The sequence below is a fragment of the Schistocerca americana genome, chromosome 2, assembly GCF_021461395.2.
Source record: "Schistocerca americana isolate TAMUIC-IGC-003095 chromosome 2, iqSchAmer2.1, whole genome shotgun sequence".
NCBI classification, from domain to species: domain Eukaryota; kingdom Metazoa; phylum Arthropoda; class Insecta; order Orthoptera; family Acrididae; genus Schistocerca; species Schistocerca americana.
This window is the reverse complement of record NC_060120.1, coordinates 713,430,642-713,455,356: the sequence shown is the minus strand read 5'-3', so window position 1 is coordinate 713,455,356 and position 24,715 is coordinate 713,430,642. Positions and strand designations below refer to the sequence as shown.

At 38.0% G+C, this 24,715-nt stretch overlaps 1 protein-coding gene across 1 annotated transcript in view; it reads left to right on the top strand.

The window, feature by feature from the left end:
• LOC124593751 (A-kinase anchor protein 9-like) overlaps positions 1-24,715 on the top strand; it is a 505,072-nt gene that overhangs the window by 152,923 nt on the left and 327,434 nt on the right. Inside the window, exons 11-12 of the mRNA XM_047132086.1 lie at positions 1,925-2,092; positions 16,938-17,135. Coding sequence (XP_046988042.1) covers positions 1,925-2,092; positions 16,938-17,135 — 366 coding nt within the window. The remainder of the gene's footprint in view (positions 1-1,924; positions 2,093-16,937; positions 17,136-24,715) is intronic.

The following is a 24,715-nucleotide window of genomic DNA, read 5'->3' as shown; positions in this document are numbered from 1 at the left end:
ATACTCATACAGTCAATGTATTTTACAAACTGAAATAGCACCAACTTTTCAGCCTTTCTTTCTTCTTCTTCTTCTTCTTCTTCTTCTTCTTCTTCTTCTTCTTCTTTTTTACATTAGGATAGGAGAAGACATCATCCATATTTTTAAAACTAAAATTGTTGTATTTTTTCATAATAATTAATGGAGGGCACAGTGCTATGTTATAACAAAAACCATAATAAGAACAGAAACCTGCAAAAGTATGCGAAAATACTATCCTTCCAGGAAACTGTAAACACTTGCCATTAGAAAATGAAAATAAATAATTAAAAGCTTTTCTTCAGTATCCCTGGCTGTCAGCTGCAGTTTGGATACAGAACTGATGGAGAGTGAGCAGTTGAAGAAGGTAATACCTCTCTGCACACACCACATCACATAGGCTGATCATCCAAATAATGATCGACTTGTAAAAGATGCAACCTGACCACATTATTTGTTGGTATTATGTTGTATGGTGTATACTGTGCAGTTTTTTCTGTACCCTGTATTAACAGCCACTTAATGAATTGAACTATAACTGTGGACATTCTATGGATCAATTCTGTCAGTGGTGTTGACAAGCACCTACCTTAGCAGTGACTGTATTTCTGCTATCCCTATATCACATTCCTATTAGTTTAATGTATTATCAGAATGTCCACTACTTATATTTTATATGGGTAACTGCAACATAAGAAGCACTTATTCTCACAATCAAAAAAAAACTTCTTTTATCTATACATGGATACAGGGGGAAGGAGACTCAAAATGTAATGAAAATGTAACAAAAATGGAAATGAAAATTTGAGTTAACAAAGATATTCAAGACATCTTGAATGAAAATGAACAAAATGCAAGCAACAGACAACTTTATGGTCCAGAAACTGACAAGAGCGGCTTACTGATTAAGAAACTGGACCCATAGAAGCATTGTTCAGATCCCTGCCTGCCATTTCTCTGTTAGTTTTTCTGTTTTTAATTTTTAACTTCACCAAACCATTTCTGGCAAGTGATGTTGCTTTGAACAAGCTCATGAGCATAGTCTTCTGTTTTCATTGTCCAACTGAAATGGTACTCTGCTGTCAGTAATCAGGATGTTAAAATTTCACTTTGCTTCTTCCCTTGTAGTCTCTTAAAAAGTAAGAATCACTGGTGAAGAGAAGGCTGTTTAGAGAGAGAGAGAGAGAGAGAGAGAGAGAGAGAGAATGAGGAGATGACCGAAAGGTGTGAAGCACAATCATGGAAATAGTTGTGGAATTACAGGTTGAAAGGAGAAAGAACATTTAAAATTTAATGAAAGTGGGCTCATTAGAAGCAAGCCTTGGGCAGAAACTCAGTTGTGGCCTTTCTGAAAATTATACTGGTGTTTGCCTCAAGTGAGTTATGAAAACACAAAAAAATTAAAGTAGGACAAACAGGGATTTGAATCCCGCTGAACCTACAAATATGAGTCCAGTGTCTTAATCTCTAAGCCAGAAAATGAGAACTTGAATTTGGTAAATTGTTGACCTTCATTTCAAAAGAAAGTAAGTAATGGTAACTAATCCGTGGAGTAAGCACTAAAAGCAGCTTTGGCTGAACTTGACAATCTTTGATACAGCCTAACCTAATTTCCTATAATAATTTGCAACCAAGAAAAAAGGAAAAATGAGTTTGTCCATAAAATGTGGTAAAAAATTATTGATAAATTTCAAGTGTTCATGAGTCATGAAGTATAGTCTTTAAATCAGAGAATAGTGTTCAGTGTAATGTATGAAAGGTAAAATACGAAATTTGAAAACAAATTTGTGTCAGAATATGGAGTCATTTTATTTCAATTAAGCATTGTGCAGCACTTTAATACAACATGAAAAATCTTGACAAGCAATTTTGCTGGAAACTAATTATTTTATCTCATTATCCACAGCTGTTAAATAATGAAAAGCAGAAACTAGAGGCTGATCTGAAGGATACATGTAACTGTTTGCAGAAGGAGAAAGAGAAGTATCAAGAACAGAAAATGTTGTTCCAAGCAGAGATTCGTAATCGAGATTTGTGCATACAGCAGTGGCAGTTAAAGTTTCTGGAATCACAGGTATCAGTTATTTTTCAACATCTTAGCCTTCAGCATAATATTCAGAGTTCCTTGTAAAAGGTTAATGCGATACAAGAGGAGAGGAGATAGAAGTAAATATGTTTACTGTGATACAGAAAGGATATAATTGTTATTCCATCCTGGACTTACTATGGCATTTATGAAATTTATCAAGATAGTATTATCGTTTGTTCATTTATCCACTTCCATCTCTTCCTTTTCCTATTTACACAGACATGAAGGTGTTTGGATTGGGGAGGGAACGAGTTGGGCACACAGTTTCATGACTTCATTGTGTTACCAGGATCCAAACCAGTAAAAATTTGAAGTAACATATTGGTGTTTAAAATTTATTACACGATAACAATCCCAAAACTTTAATCTTAGTGCTTTTGTTGCAAGGATGACTTCCTTCATGTACTCAGTTTCCAACAACATATACTTTATCTCTGGAGTGATGACATTAACGGTTGGGGCCCTGACATCTTACGTATTGGACACTTTAGTGGGATAAATTTGATCTGTCATGGAACTTTAGATGAAGAAATCAAGAAATGTGGTGTCTGTGGTAGGTGTCTGCCTACTCACACTCATAACATTGGAAAAGTTTGAGCAAGAGGACACACACTTCCAGTCCCCAGTGAACTGGAGTACCATTCCACTGGAGTAATATCGTTGTTGCAGGCCTAAGAGGTTGAGAAAGGTAAAGGTTATATTAATTCACCATGTCTATATACGTATATAGACAGCATATCGGAATACTGTAAAACCCAGTTACCAGCCATTACAGTGAACCACAAGTATTTTGCAAACAGGACTGCTGGAGTGAGATGCTTTTATGCTGTTCTACAACCATCACGCAGTTCACAGTTCTGCAGAAGGGTGAAAAAGTAGAGACATTTCTGTGAGTATAGGGTTCAATATTAATATTGTCGATTGGTAATAAATAGTGTATGCCGATCACAAGAAAGATGGCACTGCTAAACGAGGAGTTAAGATTGACACTAGAAGGTATAATTAAAGAACAAACAGAGAAGGATAAGGCGATACTACAAGGTATAATTGAAGAACAAGCAGAGGATGTTAGGAAAGGACGGAGAGCAGAACAAGTAGAATTAGTTGAGTCTATTAAGGAACAAATTACTGAATCAATCGATGACATACTCAACCATAAAATACAAGAGGTTAAAGCTAACTTAGAATCTAACTTTAACGCACAAATTAATGATCAAAACATTAAAATAATGGAAATAAATTATAGAGTAAGTGAATTATGAGAATCAGTGCCAATAGAGGTGCAACAAGTAGATAAACAAATGTTAACAGATCATTTTAGATTAACAACCCAACAGTGGATGGGCTATGTAGATAATGTGAATTCCTGATTTCAAGCAGTACGAGCTAGTATTTCAAACATAAATAAGCGTATCATGTCCATACATGAAAATGCTTTAACAGGTACACCTGATGCTATAAAACATTTGGAAAAACGTTTACTGTTACTCGTAGAAAAAGAAGTAAAAGACGAAACAGAAATAAATAATGACAAAATCACCTCTGGGAAGGGTACAATTAACGGTAAACAAGAACATGACAGAATATGGAAAGCAATAGACAATAATAAAAAGAAATTAGAAAATAGTAAACCTGAAACTATGACAGGAGTAACCAAAGATGTAACAGAGGGTTTATCTATAGGTAATGCATTTAATTTAGCAAAACAGTTTCCAAAGTATAAACCAGACAGTGATGTACACCCAATTTATTTTTTTACTAGTGTTTGCCAGATCTATACCTAAAAATTGCGATGACTTAAAGAAAATAATTTCGCATTAGGATATTAAATGGGAGACGCGGCGGAATGGGGAAATGCTCATGCAGAAGAATTTGTCTTGGAAAGATTTTGCGGAAAGCTTTAAGAGAAAGTACTGGTCTTCAAGTACTCAGGAAAAATTAATCTTAAAGTTATTAGACCCTACTCCATACAATAATTCATGGGGGAATTATAAAAAGTACATAGAATGGCATCTGACAAAATCAAAGTACTTAGATGATCCAATAGATGAAATGCAGTTAGTAAAAGTACTCATTAGACATTTACCATACCACACTTGACAAGGAGGGTGGAAAACCGTGAATGAGTTATTAACGTTTATTGAAGGTTTAGACACACGGAATACTGAAATAAATGAAAAATACTCAGTGAATGGCCAAAATACAGGGAATAGGAATAACAAATCTGTTCCTAATTCCTTGCCACGGACGAAGGAATCCAATTATTGTAGAGTAAGCAGTAATGAAACTGTTCACAGCAGGGATAATGGTCTAAATCTCAATAACCCTAGAGGGGGAAGAATTCAGACTGATAACATCAACTCTCAGGTGTTTAAACCTCAAAATCAACAAATAAATATGCCATGAAATAATGACACAGGAAAATCAGCATATTGTGGAAGTAAGTTCCAACTGGGATCCCGTCATAGTGATGGAAAACGAGAACAATCCTATGTCAAGGACCAGAATCCAGGATGTCACAGAACAATACTCGGCCCATATATAAGTAAAATGATTGCTTATAGTAAAATATCACCTATTAATGATTGGTTACTAGCGGAAAAGGAGAATTTAGAAAAAGTGCGATGCAAACCGATTGTATTCGGAAGAATAGGAAATAAAGGAGTGGAAATTTACATTGATTCAGGAAGCGAAGTATCAATAATTTCGGAGGAAAGTGGAAGAATAAAGGAATTTCTCAAGTTACCTGTTACGGGAGTACATATTGTAGGTATTACAGGTACTAAGAGCAATGTAGTGAAATGAGAAACAAGGATTATATTTGAAATAGATCAGCTGGTGTTTGAACAAACCATGTTAATAGTCCCTAAAATAAATACGCGAGTATTACTAGGAGTAGATTGGTTAATGAAATATGCAGTAGTAATAGATTTTCAGAGTGGTTCTTTTAAGTGCAATGTAGACAACTATAATAAAGAGATCTTGTTTAAGACAGCTCTATGTCAAGGACTAAATGGGAGTAATAATTTACGGTTAATAGTGAATATGAGTTTAATGGAGAAGGATGTAAGTAATCTACAACAAACTGCAAGTAAAGCTGATTTGTATGCAAAGGCTTATGAATCGGAACTGTTAACCCTACTCAAAAGGAAGAGTTATATGGAATTTTATGCAGATATTCAGATGTATTTTCAGACAAACCAGGGAGCATAGGAAATTATGTGTGTAGTTTTAAGATCAAAAGCAAGGAACCTTTTTACTGTAGACCTTACCCTGTACTTATCAACGTAAAACAGGAAGTACAGGAAGAAATAGATAAAATGTTAGATAATTATGTTATAAAAAGAAGTACAAATGTATACAACAATCCATTTTTAGTTGTCAGAAAGGTAACAGGAGGTGTGTGCCTAGTACTAGTCGCGAGAATCTTGAATCATCACATTGAACCGGAGAGAGATCGTTCCATATGCAGAGATGAACTACTTGCTCGTTTTGCAAAAGCAAATTATTTTAGTTCTGTGGACCTGACAGCTGGGTACTGGCAGGTGAAATTAGGTAAAAAATCTACACCTTATACTGCATTCCTATATGATGGAAAGTCATACCAGTTTAAAATTTTGCCATTTGGGTTAAACATATCAGTATCAGTTTTTGTAAGAGCATTAGATCAAGCATTAGGGAGAAAGTTGTTACAAGAGCTACTGATTTATGTAGATGATATACTGATTGTTTCAGAAACCTGGGAGGAACATTGCGATTTACTTGCAAGAGAACTAGAGAAATTCTATACCAAGGGAATAACTATTAAGCTCACTAAATAACATTTTGGGCTAGAGGAACTAAAATTCTTGGGACATCTCGTAGGAATAAGAGGAATTAAGCCAGATCCAGAACGCATTAGAGAGACTATCCACATCCACAGAATGTGAAACAGTTATGTTCCTTTTTAGGATTAGTGGGATTTTATAGGCGGTATATACAAGGACAAGTCATGAAAAATCCACATCTGCTATCGCTATTAAAGCAAAAGGTGAAATGAATATGGGATGGCCGGCCGTCATGGCCGAGCGGTTCTAGGCGCTTCTGTCTGGAACCACACGGGGTGGCAGGTTCGAATCCTGCCTCGGGCATGGATGTGTGTGATGTTCTTAGGTTAGTTAGGTTTAAGTAGTTGTCAGTTCTAGGGGACTAATGACCTCAGATGTTAAGTCCCATAGCACTCAGAGCCATTTGGATATGGGATGAAAATGCATCAAAGGCATTCCAGTAAGTAAAAGGATACCCTAGTCCAGGCTGTTCCAACCGAGCTCGAGGGAGCTGGAGCGCTCCGGAGTGCTCACTGTCGCAGCTCGGAGCCTGCGTGGAGGGGGAAAGCGAACTCACTGCCCCCTGGCCGCATGCAGCCGCAACTGACTCAATAATCCGTGTTCAATGACAGCTATGACTAGCAACAGGAGCCCTGTGCCTCTATTCGAGGATACCTTTCTATTCATTGAGAGGGATGGTCGTCTGCAGTGTCTTATATGTCAAAAAGTATTTAATTCTGCGAAGAGGTACAATATACAATGACATTATACACGTCTTCACGCAGCGCACAATGATCACGTAGAAGGTGTTGCATGCAGAAAACTGGAAGCCTGGCTTAAGAACGACATACTAGGAGACATAAGTTAAAAATGGTTTCGTAATACGGAGGGTATCAAAACATGCAACATAGTTCGTGTTCTGTAATGCGTTTATAATTTTCAGGTGAATGCGAACGGAGAAAACACGGCTGAATCTGCATTTCGAGCAAGCTACAGGGTCGCTCACATCATTGCGACGAGTGGCAAGCCGTTTTCGGTGGGACCACTTGTAAAATCATGCGTGGTAGAAGTTGCAGAATGTTTGTTTCCAAGGGAGGTGAACGCAATTGAAGGGGTTTGCCTGTCAAAACTAACAATGTCTCGTCGAATCCTTGACATGGCATGGCATGGATTCAGAAACACAGCTCAGGAAAAAAGGCGGAGAGCTTTGTTGCATTTTCGCTAGCATTTGACAAAAGCACCGACATATCGGACTGTGCTCAGCTTGCAGTCTTTGTGCATGGTGTCGACATGGAGCTGCAAGTAACTGAAGAACTCTCGGATGTGGTACCACTCGATTACACCGCAACAGGACGTGCCACGTTCCGGCGTGCTGGCCCGCTTGAATGGTCACAGCGAGCGACACGGCTCCCTGGAGCAGGGAGCGCTCCATGGCTCACAACGGAGCCGACGAGCTGGAACAGCCTGCCCTAGTCAATACTCCTATTTGAAACCACCAGAGTCTTCATGAACCATTTGGCATCGCAACAGATGCCTCAGAATATGGCATAGCAGCAGAAGTATTTCAAGAGGAATAGGACCCAGAAGAGGAAGAACATAAAACCATTGCTTTTGCTGGTTGCAGCGTAGACAAACATCAGCTGAATTATACAGCAATGGAGAGTGAATTACTTGCTGTGGTATGCAGCTTAAAGAAATTCGAAACACTGAGTTGGGGTTCAGATATCGTTATTTATACAGATCACCAAGCATTGATATTCTTAATGGAAAGTCGTTTATTACATCGGAGGCTCATGAGGTGGATATTGTTTTTACAACAGTTTCAGATACAAATACTGTACATCAAGGGAACATTAAATTGCGTACCATATGCTTTATCACGATTGCCATTAGGAATGAGTAATTCTCAGAGATATACTGGACCAGGAATGATTTTTTTAATATAAATGTTATGAAAATAACCTATACGATAGACAAAGTATGTGTGTTAGCTAATAAAATCAGGGAAGGACTGAAAGACAAAGTAGAATTAAATCTTAAAATGTTGAAGTATGAGAAAAATGAGTTACCTCCCACAGAGGACAAACTTTGGACAGTGATCAATCAAGTGGTGTTTTGGAGAGCAAATGCAAGTACATCATATTGGAAATTATGTGTACCTGAGTGTGCACAGAATGATTTAATTTGGTTTATACATAAAGGTTATGAGGATTTAGGAATAAGGAAGTGTATAAAACATATGATAAAGTTTTACCATTTTAAACACCTAGGTATGAAAGTTGTTAGATTACTATGGACATGTCAAGTCTGTCAAAAGGTGAAGGAAAATAGTAAAGGAACACATTACACAATGTATCCTATAATACATAGGGCTTTACATGATTTAACAGCTTTGGATTTTATGGACCATTACCATCAAGTCAAGGAGGTGTCGGATATATTTACGTTCTATTAGAGTGTTGGTCTAATTATATTACATTATATCCAATTAAACAAGCTAACACAGAGACAGTTATAAACTGTATGCACAAATATTTTGTAGAGGTAGGAAAACCTAAGAGATTATTAACAGCTAATGGTTCACAGTTTATGAGTCAATCATTTAAAGAGTTTCTAGCTTGGGAGAACGTAAGGCATGTCGTGATATAAAAATATAATCCAAAATCGAATCCATTTGAAAGAGTTATGAAGGAGATAGGACATTTATGCAGAACTTACTGTTCACCAAGACATACAACTTGGGCAAAATTATTGCCAGAATTTCAAATGGTTTTGAATGAACTACCCCATTTTTCTACGGAATTGTCTCCTGTAGAAATACTATGAAGAAAATTTATGGGAGAACCACTGTTAAAATTCTTCAAATGGCAAGATGTACAACAGGAAGAAAGTGCTAACGTAGACAAAATAGCAGAAAATCAATAGTGTAGATCAGCTAATAAAAGATTACAAAATTGTAATACATCAGCAATAATCCCAACATTTGAAATAAACAATTTTGTGTTGGTAAAAGAAGAACGTCATAGTTCTAATCTTAAAAAGGAAACGCAGAAATTTTTTCTGAAATATGCAGGACCATTTAAGATCATGGATAGTCCACACCTGAAAGCATACTATTTAATTGACCCATGTACTGGTCAGGAGAAAGGTTTATATAATGCCAACAAACTAAAGACATATAATCCAAGAGTTCACTAAATAAACTTAAAAAAAAGCGCGTCATAAATTAGGAGGGGAGAGAGGATAAGCAACCAAGTACTAAATAGTATTTGACGTGACTATAATAATGGGATGACAAATAGAAAGATAGGGTACAGGTACAGAAAATGGATTAATAGAAGGTGGCAGTAGAAACAGTGAGTTTTTGAATTGGTAATGTAGCTGGAGCATGGGTTAAGATATGGAGAAGGTAGTAAACAAAAGATTTAACATCTGAAATAGAGTGCAGACATGGAAATCAAAAGGGAACCTCAAAGTATAATGGGAGAAAGTAGAAGAAAAAGTAATGGAAGATATAAATATATCTGAAATGTGGAGTTTACTCTCTAATTAGGAATGATGAATAAAAGGCAGATAGACAGACCTAAGAAAGGCTGACCTATACTGTGCGGGCAGGGTCACCAAGAAGGGGATTGACCTGTACCATAGTTGACTAGGAATTAATATGGGGCACTACCACACTGAATGAAATAGATATATTTTACTGTACTAAGACACAGAAGTGGTCTTTGGTGGAAGGGGGAATAAGTTTTGTTAAAAGGTTAATCCATAGATTATTCTTAAAATTGGTAATAAATAACAAGAGGTTTTTCCAAATGGTTTATACTAAAGAGGTGGAAAGATGTGAGTGCAGTGTGGGGACAATTTACACCTCCACATTATTGCTCACAAAGGCTTTGCAATACAAGTCCATATTCTTGGGAGGTGGGATATTTACGAAGTTAAGTTCTCTATGAAGAAAAGATTTAGATGTCAGTATAATGGAAACTCAGGAAGTTTATAGTCAGTATAATAATGAAAGATGAGCTATCTATGTAAAGGTCAATATTGCTTTACCTATTTAAAGACGAATAATATTATGATGTCTAAGTATATCAGAATAAATGTCTCACAATCATCCAGTAGATAGATAGTAAAATTGTCTTAAATCAAAAATGAAAATGATTAATTGGTTATGAGGTCAAGAGGATCACAAATTAAAACGAACTTAAGAACAACATTAATGACAAGTAATATGTTTGTATTCCTATGCACATTCCTCACATACTTTGGATGATCTAGTAAAGCTAGCCATGGTGTTAAAGAAAGTAATAAGATATGAGAAATAATATTACAAGTATGAAGAAAATGAATGAATTAGCCAAACAGGAACAAAGTAGTTAAGGGATTAAGTGGACATGGTCACGAGTGATCATCAGCGATTATAAAAAGCTATGTTGGAGAGATTATGTAAAGGCAGCTTTAAGATGTAAGAGTAGGCTAGTAATAATAGAATTGTTAGCAAAAATGTGTATGTAACTAGAGAGTTAAGCACGAGTTCTCTTGTCTGAGTGGTGGGATGTGTAGTGTTTCGGGATATTTGTTAACATCCCAACACACCATTGGGAAGCCGTCGACAAGAGATGCTCATGAATAAATTGAACAAGAATAAATGTCTTGGGAAAGGGAAACTGTGTTTTCCTTTCTTGTGTGCAGTGAATGTGGAACAGTGGTGGAGCTGGCGAGAAGAGAACCAGTAAAAAAAAGAAAAGAAAAAAAGAAAATGATATTTCAGCCACTGGTTGCCCAGGAGTCATTTGTGCCATCGTGCAGCAAGTGCCTAAATCTGAGAGCCATGGAGTAAATGATGCACCAACAAGGGCATAATGAACAATTGAACAGCAGAAGTCGTTTATCTGGTTTGCTCTCTCAGGTCCCAAAGTATGCATGTACAGACGTTTTTGAATGTACTCAAGAGAGTGGTATTACCGTAGCAATTGTTTGTTGTTGTGTTTAAAAAAATGTGAAAATGTTGAGCAAAATATACTCCTGTTTGTGAGAAGTGTGGCTGTTTATTTAGTAGCACAGTAGAGAGAACTTGCAGAAGCATTCCAGGAATCTTCACCTCAGTTGGATCGACAGGGAGGTGGCACGGAAGGATCTGGACCACCAAACAACTACTCTGAGAAGAGAGGGTAAAGGTAGTGCTACTTTCATCTAGTGATGTATTAGGGTCGGCAAAATATTGCCCAGTTATATTGGCATGGGGCACGACTTCCCGCTAGTGCTGGTATAAGACCCACCACAAACCCCACAAAATATACATGAGCAGGAGAAGAGGAAAAAATACACCACATGATACACATTGATAATGTGTTGTCACATCCATTAAGCAGTCTAGACACATGACGGCACAGGAGGCTGAGGAAGGTTGATCCAGTTAGTTGACTGAATGTGTTGAAGGAATTATGGCACTCAGTCAGGAAATACACGAACCAAAGGCAAGACCTGAATAACAACAACAATCTATAATGCTTATCTCGGCAAAAAGTGAATGATGATTCGAATGAAAGTACACTATTTTTGGCTGTAAGTTTCTTTGGAAGGAGATATGTGGCAAAGTATGAATGTGAGCCTACGAAAGTCCCCCTCTCGGATGCCTGCCTAAACTGAATTCTCCCTTGGGTGCTGTTGCTTCTGTCTTTATACAGTGCCACAGGTCACATCGCCCATTCCACATTGGAATTTCTAGCCACTCTCTCACAAGGCCACATGTGTGGCTATACATGGTCATTGCTAACACCTTGCTGTGCCTTGTTGCTATTTTTCATGAGCTCCATGTCGACATACTGCCATACCAAAATGTGCCCTGCTAGTGGCAGTTTCTTCATACTTTCTAGTAAACTTGTCTGTTCTAGCTTCTCTTCTTTGCCTTTCAAATGTTGCATTTTTTAAATGTGCAACATGCTCATCAAAAGAAATATGAAATAAACAAATCTTTTTCCTGGAAAAGAAACATATATACATTCTTACATTTCATATCATTGTTAAAATTCTGATGCCTCGTATAAAGATACATTTTACTTTACAATATGAAACATTTCTATATCATCATTAGGATTCCGTTTTCTGATGGGTCTAGTATACATTTTATTTTACAGTCAATTTCACACTACATACATTGATTTATGTTTCATAACATATCTACAATTTTAATACCTGAGAGAGAAAACACTTTACAATAGTTGTTACAGTTCTGATATTCAGCATTTGCCCATTTTTGCTGTGACACTTAAGAGTGTTCTGTCTTCATCTCCCCAATATCTAACATCACTTTGCACATGTCTATCAGGCACTGCCCGCATCTCGTGGTCGTGCGGTAGCGTTCTCGCTTCCCACGCCCGGGTTCCCGGGTTCGATTCCCGGCGATGTCGGGGATTTTCTCTGCCTCGTGATGGCTGGGTGTTGTGTGCTGTCCTTAGGTTAGTTAGGTTTAATTAGTTCTAAGTTCTAGGCGACTGATGACCTCAGCAGTTGAGTCGCATAGTGCTCAGAGCCATTAGTTCTATCAGGCACTAAAGATCTGTCAAAAATTATTCTTTCACTGTCTCAAGATGTCCTCCTAATAAAATACCTGAGTATATCCCTATCTGGTCACTAATTTACAATTGTGTTTTTAGCATACATTCTTCCCCAACAAACTTCGGCCATTGTTTTGAACATAAATTTAATACAGTCTCAGCAACGTTTACGGTATTTGCATAGAAAATATATAGTTAGTATGTACAATTACTACACCAGAGCCAGTGAAACACCAGAAAGAGAAATTACTTAACGAGAAGTTGCTGAAGGCACTTTTCTTCCATTATTCAGTCTAACTTTGCAGTTCACTCAGCTCATGTCTTGCAGGTTTTAGGTCATCTAACTGCCGATCTGCTGGCTGTATTGGCAAATCCAGTTTAAGTTCACTTATATGTTTCCTCTCATTATTTACTATGGAGCAATCTATTTCAGTGCTCAAATCTGGCACAATGTGAATGCTGGTGACATTTGTTCATATTATATACTCAGATTGTATCACTATCTGAGCTATATATTCTTGACATTTACCTAAAAATTTTAATTTCATGTGCCTCAAAGAACAATATTGGCTGGTCTTCCTTCATGACAGATGGTGATAATGCCCCCATCCACCAAAGCAACAAAGAGCCATTCATAATGCTGTCCACAGACTTTAGTTCAGCATTGTTAACTTCTGCACACAGTCCATCGGAACTTCTAGCAGTGGTTGCAGCATCTTCATCTCACATCTCTCATGATCATACAAGAAGTAGAGTATAAATACTTGTTTGCGTATTCTGAGGCTCTAATGTACTCTTCTACATTGCAGCTGCTTGCTACTTAGCTTCAAATACTGCCATTTCACAGTTAGCAGTAACTCCTTGTTGGGGGCAATATACGTAAATAAATGCCTCGTTCCTCCCACTTCTGAGACAGCAATGGTAATATTTTGTACAGATCATCCTCTACTAACAGGGTCTTCAAAACTTAACTGAAAATGTTGCCAGCATTGGAAACATGCAGATCAATAATATCAACCAATTGATAACCACTGTATGCTGTAAGGTTGACAGAGAACTGCTTCTCCTTGATGTCGTCCTTTATCAATTCTACATACTTTACAATCTGAACTGGTTTGTTTAGATGTGGCTCCAGAATGCCTTTCCGAACATTGAGATTTGCTGGTATTAACATATCGTATTCCACTCTAACTCATTGAAAATGCGCTTAAGTTGTTCTAGCTGCTCATTAACAGTGATTAAAATTACTGCTTCTGCAACCTTTTTCCAGTACTCTTCTCATATTCTAATTATGCCAGCTCAAAGTATGGTCACTTTCACCTTTGAAAGTCTGAGAAGCCACTTCTGTTCCCCTTCTAAGGCATCTATCTTCACCTTGAAGTACATGGCATCATCTTCATCTACTTCCGAACAGAATGTTACTGACTTTGAGAACTAAGTTTAAGATCCCTCATACCTCTAGACAAGCTAAATGCCATGCCGATTGTCCAATTAGACCCTGTACCTTTTCAATTTTTCCCACATGCCACTTTAATGCAAGTACCATTCTTTTACACTCTGCTTCACTCATATTCAGTAATGCCAACCTCTCTTTAGAGTATACAGTTGCTCACCACATGAGAATGTCAGTATGCTCAAATTTCTCTTTCAGTTTCATCAAATAAAATAACTCACAGTTCTCCAAAGTATACTGTAAATTTTCACTTTGTCCATGTTGTTGTAATACAGTCTAGGTGACAACTCGAACTTTGCTATCTGTGTGTGTACAGTTCTTTTCTTGTGTGCTCTACCGCAATGATCAGAAGAATAATACCGATGATGCAGTAACACACCGACATCTGGAATTAGTAAAATTCCTTCAGTCTTTTGGCATGAACCGTAAGATACTTATTTCGTTTCAGATAGTTTACTACCTTATATCCCTTTGCTCATACTACTGTAGTGTGTATGGACCTCACCAGTATGTATCTGACATACACAACATGCCTCACTGTTCTCTCTCATCATACAGCAGAACCTTATCCCCACAACAGAACTGTTCTGGGTTCTATCATAGTGATCTTTATTCCTTACTTTACATTGCACTTTCTGTTCTCTCACACATTGGTACATTTTTTGCATACGTGACTTTAGCTCTAGCATATAGTCATCTAAAATATGCTTCAGTCTAGCTGGATCTTTCTGTAGTGTCCCTGAAATGTTAAATTCTCTTCCAGAGAACAATTCATGTCCAGTATATCCTGTTGCACTGTGCAGTGTCCTATTACACAAAAAAACCACAAATGGAACCCAACTGTCCCAGTCTGTTTGCACTCTATTTACCTATTGTCACAGCAACTCTGTTAATGTTCAAAGTGCCCTCTCTAATGCTCCAATTGTTTGAGAATGGTAGCTAGTAGTCCCTATCATCTCAATATGCAACAGTTTACATATACTTCTTGTGGTTTTGTTCATGGAATTATTTCCCACGTCACTCAACAATACTGATGATATTCCGTATCTCAGTATAATTTTTTCAAATAGCACCCCCACTATTGGTCTGCATCTTGCTGTTCTATAGTCTCAGCTACCATAAACTTGATTAGTGTATCCTGAAACGTAAGGGTATGTTTGTCTTCTCTCTCTGCGTGGTTTAATGGACCTACGACATCAATGTCACACCTCGAAAATGTGTTGGGATGTCTTTGTGATCTCTAAATCCATCTTTAAATGTCATTTCCTTGTGAGTTTATTCCTTTGACAACTCTCACATTTCCGGTAATATTCTTCTGTATTTTTCTTCATACTGTTCCATGCTCGGTACTTTTTTACTGCCTTGTAGGTTCTTCCTACATCCTGGTGACCTCCAGTGGGAGAACCATGAAACTGCTTTAGTACTGCAGCTTTTTCAATTTCACATGTTTTTTCTGCTGTTCTGGACACAACTGTCTAGTGTTTTGGATATACTTTTCTGAATAATCGTCTTATACTGTTCTCTGCTCAAGTGTCTAATGTTATGTGTCCTAGGGTGCCATGCCTGCTGCCTGCTCATGTGCATCAGTAGCCCTGATTGTCTTTGCCAGCCATTGGGTCGCTAACCTGTGCCATGGGTATCCCTCATTCTGTTCACCTTTATTTTTGTTCGGCATACCCATTCCTCTCAGGCTCATATTATTAGCCTTGTTTCATTTTGCTTGTGCTCTTTTTGCATCTCTCCAGCAATCCTTCCTGCCTGCTTCTGTTATATTTCAACAGTTAATTACTTTCTGTCCGTACTCACCCTCACCTACTCACCTATGTACATGTTTCTTGCTTCACACCTAAGCTTTCTCGAAAGGGCCTTCTCTTTCCTTTGAAAATACTGTGTGGGCTCACCCTGTGACTTGGTCTTCATCTCTCTACGCACATTTTGCTCATTGCTGGCTAGGGGGCTTGGCTGGAAAGAATGAAGGCCTACAGGAAAAGAAAATTAATTCAACCCACAAAATGATCAAATTATTCCTCAAATCCCTGCAAGACACACCCTTGTGGACAGAAATAATGACTTTTATGTTAGTGATGGGGATACACCAGACTCAGTGGTGCCGATGGGGATACACCAGACTCAGTGGTGCAACCTGCATATTTTGTGATGAAAAGTTCTCTTGAGACTCTCTGGAAGAAGTGCAGGTTAGATATGTTAGACTCCAATGGGACTGAAAGAAACATTATATTTGCTCTTTTTGTAAATAATTTTTGATTTGATGTTCATTTAAAGTGCTTAAATATGCAAGTTGCTCTGGTAGACTTGTCTACCATTTTGTGTTGTTTTAGTAAAAGATTTTTTGACCTTTTCAGAGAGGGCCCATATTTGCACCATATTTTTAGTGCTGTTTTGTGAGCTTTTTGTGGTTCTTTGTTTTCGAATAGAAATAATCGACAGCAATCATCATTTGCCTCCTATTGTTTAGTAAACTTGTTATAGTTGTTAATGAAGAACAAAAGCCTAGAATTTTTCAAAAGAAAGTATCTTTAAGTCAAAAGGAAATATGGTAGCCGTATTTACACTTTTCCTGTAATATTACCTTTCGTTAAGGAATGCACTCAGTTTTGACAAGCATTTTTTAAACCTGATCGTAGTAATGTAGACGTCTACTTATAAATATCCTGCAGATCACAACTTTCGCAGTGTTTGTCTGTCTTCTAATACGCTGTCCGTAAGTTTGTGATACATCCTTAGATATGGAAACATATTAGTTATTGATAAATCGATTTAAGCACAGCATTGTGTTAGAACAAAGATAGTGTTTTGTTCAGATACTAACAAAGTAATAGTGTTACTGTACTTATAACAACTGAAGGATTTAAGATAAGATAGACACCATAACTGCATGGAACATGCAAAATAAAGAAAAAATATAAAAAGCATGCTTTATGATACCCTCTTAATGATGTAAAGTCATCAAATTATAATAAAAATGATGTATTTCTGTATTTTATTTTCAGGTCTTATCACAAGTTTCTGTGTCTGATGATGCACTTAAATTGGTCAGGTTCAGTGATACATTAACATGGCACTTTTTAGAACAAGAAAAGCTTGATTTGCTCTGTGGAAAATTCAGAGATGCTCTTGGAGATGTATTATTGAAACTAAAACATTTTCTCCAAGAACAGTTCTGTTCTGAAGAGGAGCTCAAAAATAAGGTCTGTATGCAATATTAAATTTTGTATTATGAAAGCTATAACTTATAGACATTGATGTTATAATGTTGAAGAATATGGATGAGGCCTTCATGTTGTTACGAATGGATAATGATCTCTCTCTCTCTCTCTCTCTCTCTCTCTCTCTCTCTCTCTCTCTCTCTCTCTCTCTCTCTCTTTTCTCTCTCACCCACCCGCCCACACACACACACACACACACACACATGCACACACGCACACACACTGCTCTGTAGCATGACTGAGCAAGTCATGATGTAGAGGGAGGTAGGTAATGGGGATGTGGAAGAGATATAATTGGGGAAAGAACATTTTTCATTTAGTTGTGTCCACAGTCTTAGAGTATTTCAGAAATGGCAACATATTTGCTTAAATAAATATATTCAATAACAGCCAAGTGGGACATGATGTCATTTTTGAACTGCTGGAGGACTGTGGGCACAACTAAACAGAAAATAAATGGAAGGACATGGTAAGGAGCTTAGAATAATTTTTTTCAATGTGTAACAGTAAGGTGCATTGTTGGGAGGTGGCTGCTATCTACACAGGAATGCATGAGGCAAAATAGGAGTGGCTGCAAGGATAAAGTTGAAGAACTTAACATAAGTAAAAGATAGGCAGTAAGAAATGGGAGAAAGGAAAAAGCTAGAAGAAATGTGTGAGCTAAGGTGAAGGAGAAAAGTAAAAGGGTGAGTGTGAGAGTGGTTTGGTATCAGGAGGATGGAATGGTTTGGGAACAGCTTGAAGGAAAGTTGGTGCAGATGGAGGACAAGGACTAGTGGAAATTGATACCATTGGGATTGTGAGAATGGTGTATGTGTCAGGACAGTTCCCAGCAGCACAGTACAGAGTGGCTTGTGTAGGGAAATTGGATTCAACAGGCGTCGAGTGTTAACCAGCCATTAAAGCCAACCTTATTATGCTGTGCCACGTCGTCCACAACTAGGTCATAAAGTTGGCTCTTGGCTGTAGTTTGGCTGTGTCCATTCATGCAGAATGTTGGTTGGTTGCTCATTGTACCTGTGGTTGCTGCCGTGAAATTGGCACATGAATTGGTTGCTTTCACATGCAGTGTAGTAAATACTAGTGTTATGACTGGAACAGGGGGCATTGGGTGAAAGTATGGGTAAGCTCTTTCATGTCTATCTTCTACAGAGATACGGTCCATGATGCAATAAGATAGAATCGAGAGTAACATTCTATTTACAGATTGACGTGTAAAGAGAAATTACATTTTGATCATATAAATCACATGTCATTTCGTGTATGTCCTTTCATGGTACAAAAACAGGACTTAGAAGTACAGTTGTTTTTTTAGGCAGTGTTGTAGAAGTTTTAATCACTGCAAAGGAGTGATATGAGTTTATAAATTTCATGATCTGTGTGAGTTTCATTAAAATCCTTCTGGGTGTAATGTCACATCATAATATAAAATACTTCAAATACTAAAATAAACAAACTTTTGTCCACACTGTAAAATACTTCCTCTGGGTGTAAACTGTTAATACAAAATGAAGTACTTTATTTACTGCAGCTCTATCAGTATCGTAAATCTACTTGCATCATTAATTTTTAGTGACCCTAAAATATCAGTAGCCTGTCATGAATAAAGGAAGGAGCAGCAGGAGGAGTAGGGAGGAACTTATGTGGTTGTGTACTATACACACAATAAAACTTGGCCCTTTTCTGGGAGTGGAGGAATCTATAGAAGCCAGATGACTTTGGGTTGATTTAGAACACTTCTGACCATTGCAAACCTTAGCATGTTAAACGGTACAACATGCTGTAACATAGTAGTAGGCACTTTGAAGGCATTGTTGATTCCAGTGTGCTGACTGCCTAGTGAGAAAGAAGTGGCACTTGTTTTCCCTACACTTTTCCTCGCTTCACAGCAGCCCCTGAACTAGGCGAAAATCACGTGTGCAAGCTCCTAATACCCTCTGTAAAAGGGGTAAGTTATATGCACATCTAGTACTCAAGATTGAATATATTGTTATGTTGGAACTGTAGTGAATATTCATCAAATTACTCTTTATGAAAATCATTTACAACTTATATAATCAGTCTCCAACAAACTCCCAGCAGCACTTCTGTGAAGGTCAGATGGTGTGTTAGGTGGGCGTAGTAACGATAAAAGTGAAACTCTGCATTTAATGACTGTACCTAAAGTACAACAACATAGTCGTTTACAGACTACGCGTACTGCCTACTTAAATGTAGCCTTCATTTCCAGCAGAGCACAAATGTATTTACATTCTTAGTGCCCCTCCAGGCCCATTCAGTTTACAAGTTACTGTGTAAATATATGGTAATGGAAAGTCCTTGGAGGAATCTATATAATTTGAGGTTTAAACATTACAGCTCTGTGAAGAGTTAAGGCGCATTTCTCCCACTTCTTGCCATATGAGTCATCTGTATCTTTCTTCTTCAGTGTATGTGTCTTGTAACAGGTTTCAACTGGAGGCCCTCCATCATGTCCTTTTCTGAGCATCGTCCTTTGTCTGTTTGTATGTTCATCTTCTTCTCATGCCATCCATCATTCCAGTTCTCTTCCTACCTCTTCCTCTCATTTCTTCCAGTTTCCCTCTATAATTCTTTGTTGCAGAGAATTCCTATGAAGTTTATGCCCCAGCTAGGATTTTTTCCTCTTTCTGACAACTTCCAATAATCTTCTTTCTTCTCTTACTCTCTTCATTACCTTTCCATTCTTAAGCATTCTTCGCCTTAAGTATTATTCTCTGTAGACACATTTCCTAAGTTGCTACATATCTTTCTTTTTCCTTTATAGCTGTTATAACTCTACCCTCCAGACTAAACATTTAGAAAATATTTTCCTCAGCTCCTTTGGAATTCATCTAGATATTACTATCTGCCTCACTTTTTTAAATGTGCTCTTCCCCAAAACTATCCTCCTCGTTTCTTCTGTCCAGCTTCTGTTCCAACACCTGCTCCCAGTTGATAAAACACCTTCTTTTTCCAGAATGAGATTTTCACTCTGTAGCGGAGTGTGTACTGATATGAAACTTCCTGGCAGATTAAAACTGTGTGCCGGACCGAGACTCGAACTCGGGACCTTTGCCTTTCACAGGCAAATGATCTTCCATCTGAGCTACCCAAGCACGACTCATGACCCATCCCCACAGCTTTAAGGAGACGAGGCACTTGTGGAATTAAAGTTCTGGGGACGGGTCGTGAGAGTCGTGCTTGGGTAGCTCAGATGGTAGAGCATTTGCCTGTGAAAGGCAAAGGTCCCGAGTTCGAGTCTCGGTCCGGCACACAGTTTTAATCTGCCAGGAAGTTTACTATTTCATTTCTATCATTTTTTCTCCAGTCATCCTCAGATGTCCTGTAGCATCTTAGGTTCCTTTACTTATTCTGAACCCAAACTGGTCTTTCCCAGTAGTTTCCTAAACTTTCTTTTCAATTCTCCATAATATGATATTCGCTACAGCCTTCGGAACATGGCTGATAAAATTAATCATCCTGTAGTCTTTGCATTCTTCTGTGTTGCACTTTTTAGGTACAGGTGCAAGAATGGTCTTAAGCAGATCTTGAGGCTAAATTCCTGTGTCACAAATTCTGTTAACTATCTCTGTCACTCTGGTTATTGGCTTTGGACCTAAAACATTCAGTGGCTCAGGTGGTATTTTGTCACAACCCAGTGCTTTCTTTTCCCAGATCTCCTGAATTGCTTTCTCCAGTTCCATTTCAGTATCTTAGGATCTCAGTTTACTTCATTCTGTTCCCTTCATCTTTCAAAACCAGTCTGGTGTTATGTTCTGTGCACTCTTCCATATAATCCATCCAAATGTCTCTACATTTTGCATTCTTCCCATTTTTTTTAAACATTTCTTGTGTGCTTATCTTCCTTACTTCCCTTCTTGTTAAGGATTCACTGTTGTGTACATTTTCTCCCATTTTCATTTTTTATAATTCTTTATTTACTCACACTGTTTCCTCATCCAGTCCTCTCTAGCCTGGTCAGTTAATTTTCTTAGTTCATTGTTAAGTTTTCTGTACTGTCTTCTACCTTCTTTCAAATTGTCATTTTTCCATTTCCTGCACTCATCCATTTTGTACAGTATACTACCTGTCACCTGTCATCCACTCTTTCTTATTTCTTTTTCTTTTCACTTCTCCAGTTTCTATCTCTGATCTATCCATCTTTGTATTTCTAATTGTATTCAACTTTTCAGTGACTTCTCAGTTACCCCCCCCCCCCTCCCCCCTCCCAACCTCTCCACATCTGACATAGTGATTGGACTCTTTCGTAAAATTATCATTCTGCAATTTCCCAGCATCTCATTTCCTTATCTGTTGTCATTTCTTAATATGTTTGAATCTCATCCTAATATCTGTTATGAGTAAATTGTGGTCTGCTTCTGGTGAGATTTTTGTCGTCTCAATGATGTTTTTGAATATCTGGTTGACAGGAACAAAGTCTGAATAAAATCTTCTCAGTTTTCAAGCCCCATCAATTTGAATAAAATTTTTGAGCTATCAGTGGCTATCCCCACCATCGTCATTGGGAGTAAAACAACTGATGATTGCTGGGGTCAGCATGGTTTTTACTTATGTAGTCACAACTCCAGATTTTGGCGCCAGTCAGGAGGGACCAAAATGACGCATACATGGAAGGTGAGTTGGGCACCTCATGGCACGTCCAGCTTACTGCGGGACCAAGTGACATCAGGTGGCGCTAGTGGCCGGAGCTAAGTTTGAACAAAGTCTGTTTGGTATCTAACAATATCACCTGGATCTTTCCAAATATGAGGGTTGGAACTTCAGTAGTGGCAATTATTTATTTACAGCTCATACAAAATAAACACATATTTCAAAGTTTTACTGACCTTCAAATTAGTCACCAGCATTGTGTATAACCTGTTCTCAGTGATGTGGGAGTCGTTGGATACTCTTAGCAGTGCCAGTTGTGTTGACAGCTCGAGCGGTGCGGTCTATTGCCTGACAAATCTGTAGCAGTTGTGAAGTGAATGCTGTGAAGTGTTTCCTTCAATTTAGAAATTGAGTTGAACTTACAAGGGCTAAATCAGGGGAGTGCGGTAGGTGGTATAACACATAGCACCCCCATCAGTCAAACAAATGAGTAACAGCTTGCAGTGTACGTGCTTTAGCAGTGTCCTGCAAAATGTTGGTCAGATCCTGCAGAAAGTGTCATCATTTCTGTCTCTATGCTGTTCATTTTTGGAACACAACCGACGACCATCTTAGAGACAGAAGTATACGAGCTGCAAATAAGTAGTTGCCACTATTAAAGTTCCAACCCTTGTATATATGAGTCATACCCCTGTGGAATACCCAGGTGCAGGACCTGTCTAATACATCCACCCTGCACATCCTACCAGAGTCTTATTGCAAGCTTATTCTTTCAGAGGCAAGGCATCTGTGAAATGAGTCATGTCCTATACCAGCTCTGCTGTAGTTTCTGCACTGCATTGTACATGGACATGACCACAAACCAGCTGTCCACCTAACTGGATGGGCACCACCAAACTGTGGCCAAGATCTGACGCAACATACTTGATTTCAGTAGCTGCTTCATAATCTACACTCTCTGTATCTATCCACCCTACATCAACTTTTCTGAATTACATAGATGGCAATTGTCCTTACAGCAGATCTACTGAACTCTCAATTTTTACTAGTGATCTGTATCACACCCACCTCCACCCAGCCCAATGACCTTATCTTTACTTATGCTGCACACACCCCCTCTTGTCAGCAGTCTTTGTCTTTCCCTGTTGTATTTATACCTCCTAATGCACTTCGTATTTGGTGTGCACTGTTGACAACTGCCCCTGCCTATGGCTGAAATGAGCTCACTGCTGACACATTACCATCTTGTGCCTCTGCTGCCCTCTCCCAGCAATCAGCCACCGTCCACCAACCCTCTCTCTCATTTCTTGCCCCAACCATTATACCTGATGCAACTCTTCATCCTAGGCAAGCTGCAGTTATGGTACAGTGTAGTCGTTTCTGATACAATGTAGTCATCTGGGGAAACAGACCATCTGATAATGACTTGGTAATAGGCTGAAACTGGTAATAATAATAAACATTTCCTATCTCAGGCAGGCCATGACCCACATATCAGGCATTCGGCTATGAACAACCTACCAAAAATTGACTGTGTAAGTTTTCTTTACTTATGAAACCATCTTGTATAGTGTTATGCTTTCTATAAGGCTGCTCAAGATACAACTAAATTTCTGTGATATGAAAGTGCATACCCCAAGTGACATGTATAATGCAGTATAACAAATATAACTATTGCTCAACCTGAAAATGTGACAGACTGGCATGAAACTCATTAACAAAATCTGAATACAAAAATTACAAAGTGGCTCATATTGTTTACATTACTGTCATAAACTCTCATGATGGAGAAGCTGAAGGATGTAGTGATTAATGTTCATAATAGAAAATCCATTCCACATTCAGTACAGTTTAAAAGCCGCTGATTGTTATATGCAAGAGGTGATTCATCTTTTAAATCTTTATTGTGAATATTTTTATTGAACAAGTGTAACTGGAAGAATGACAAAAACTGGGTGCTCATTATTGAACACAGTCTGAGACAGAGGAACATTTACTTAGCAGCGGTTCAAGACAAAATGGCTCGATTAGCATTTTCAGACATACAAATGTGGTGTATATGTTCTCTTTTTGCAGGAAAAAGGCGATGATAGGAAAGAATTGGGGAAAAAATGTTAAATTTTGCAAGTTTTATGGAGAAAGTCAAAGTTTTTTGGAATAGTGATTTGCGAGAAAGATGACGGAAGATGGAAATAACATTTTTATTTATTTGTTTTTTTGCAGTTGTTCATTATTTGGTGGCTCTTACTCTTCACCTCTTCTGTCTCAAAATTTTTAATGTTTCTCATTCATCCCAATACTTTTTCTCTTTTTCATTATTTTCTAATGGAATAATGTGTCCACTCTAGAAAATCAAGCAAGGTGAGATAGTACTGATCTTCAGATTAACTTTGTTCAGAGCCTAGACCGTCCTCTCTTTCTACTGAGAAAACTGTTGTTGTTAAGTTAGGCTGTGCACAATCCCATTCTTTATTCTTAACTAGAAAGCATATGGTTCAGTCCAAACTAGATGTTATTGCATCTCTGTACCTAATCAATCCCATGTAACAATTGTTAGTCAGATCAGTACTTCATTTCTGTCACAGAGTGATGTACTTCTCGCAAGTGAGAGACTGTTTGTTTACTCTTAGGACAATGTATCTTTGACTTGTTATATTGTATGTTCTGTGACTATGGAATAAAGTGTTGTTAGACTGCTAATCACGGCTCTACTGTGATTCACGACATAAGAATTTGGTGCCGAAACCCGGGAATAGACTTTGCCCGAGACAATTCCACGATTGTCGTAGTGAACCGAATTCTGGACGCACGTCACGCGGCAATACTACGACGGGGTTTACTGCAGCGATTTGTTACACCACGCAACAAGCTCTTCGACGACAACCGCCATCATACACAGCTAAGTTCGATTGAATTATCACGCAACATGTTTTGTAGTGCCATTTGTAAAG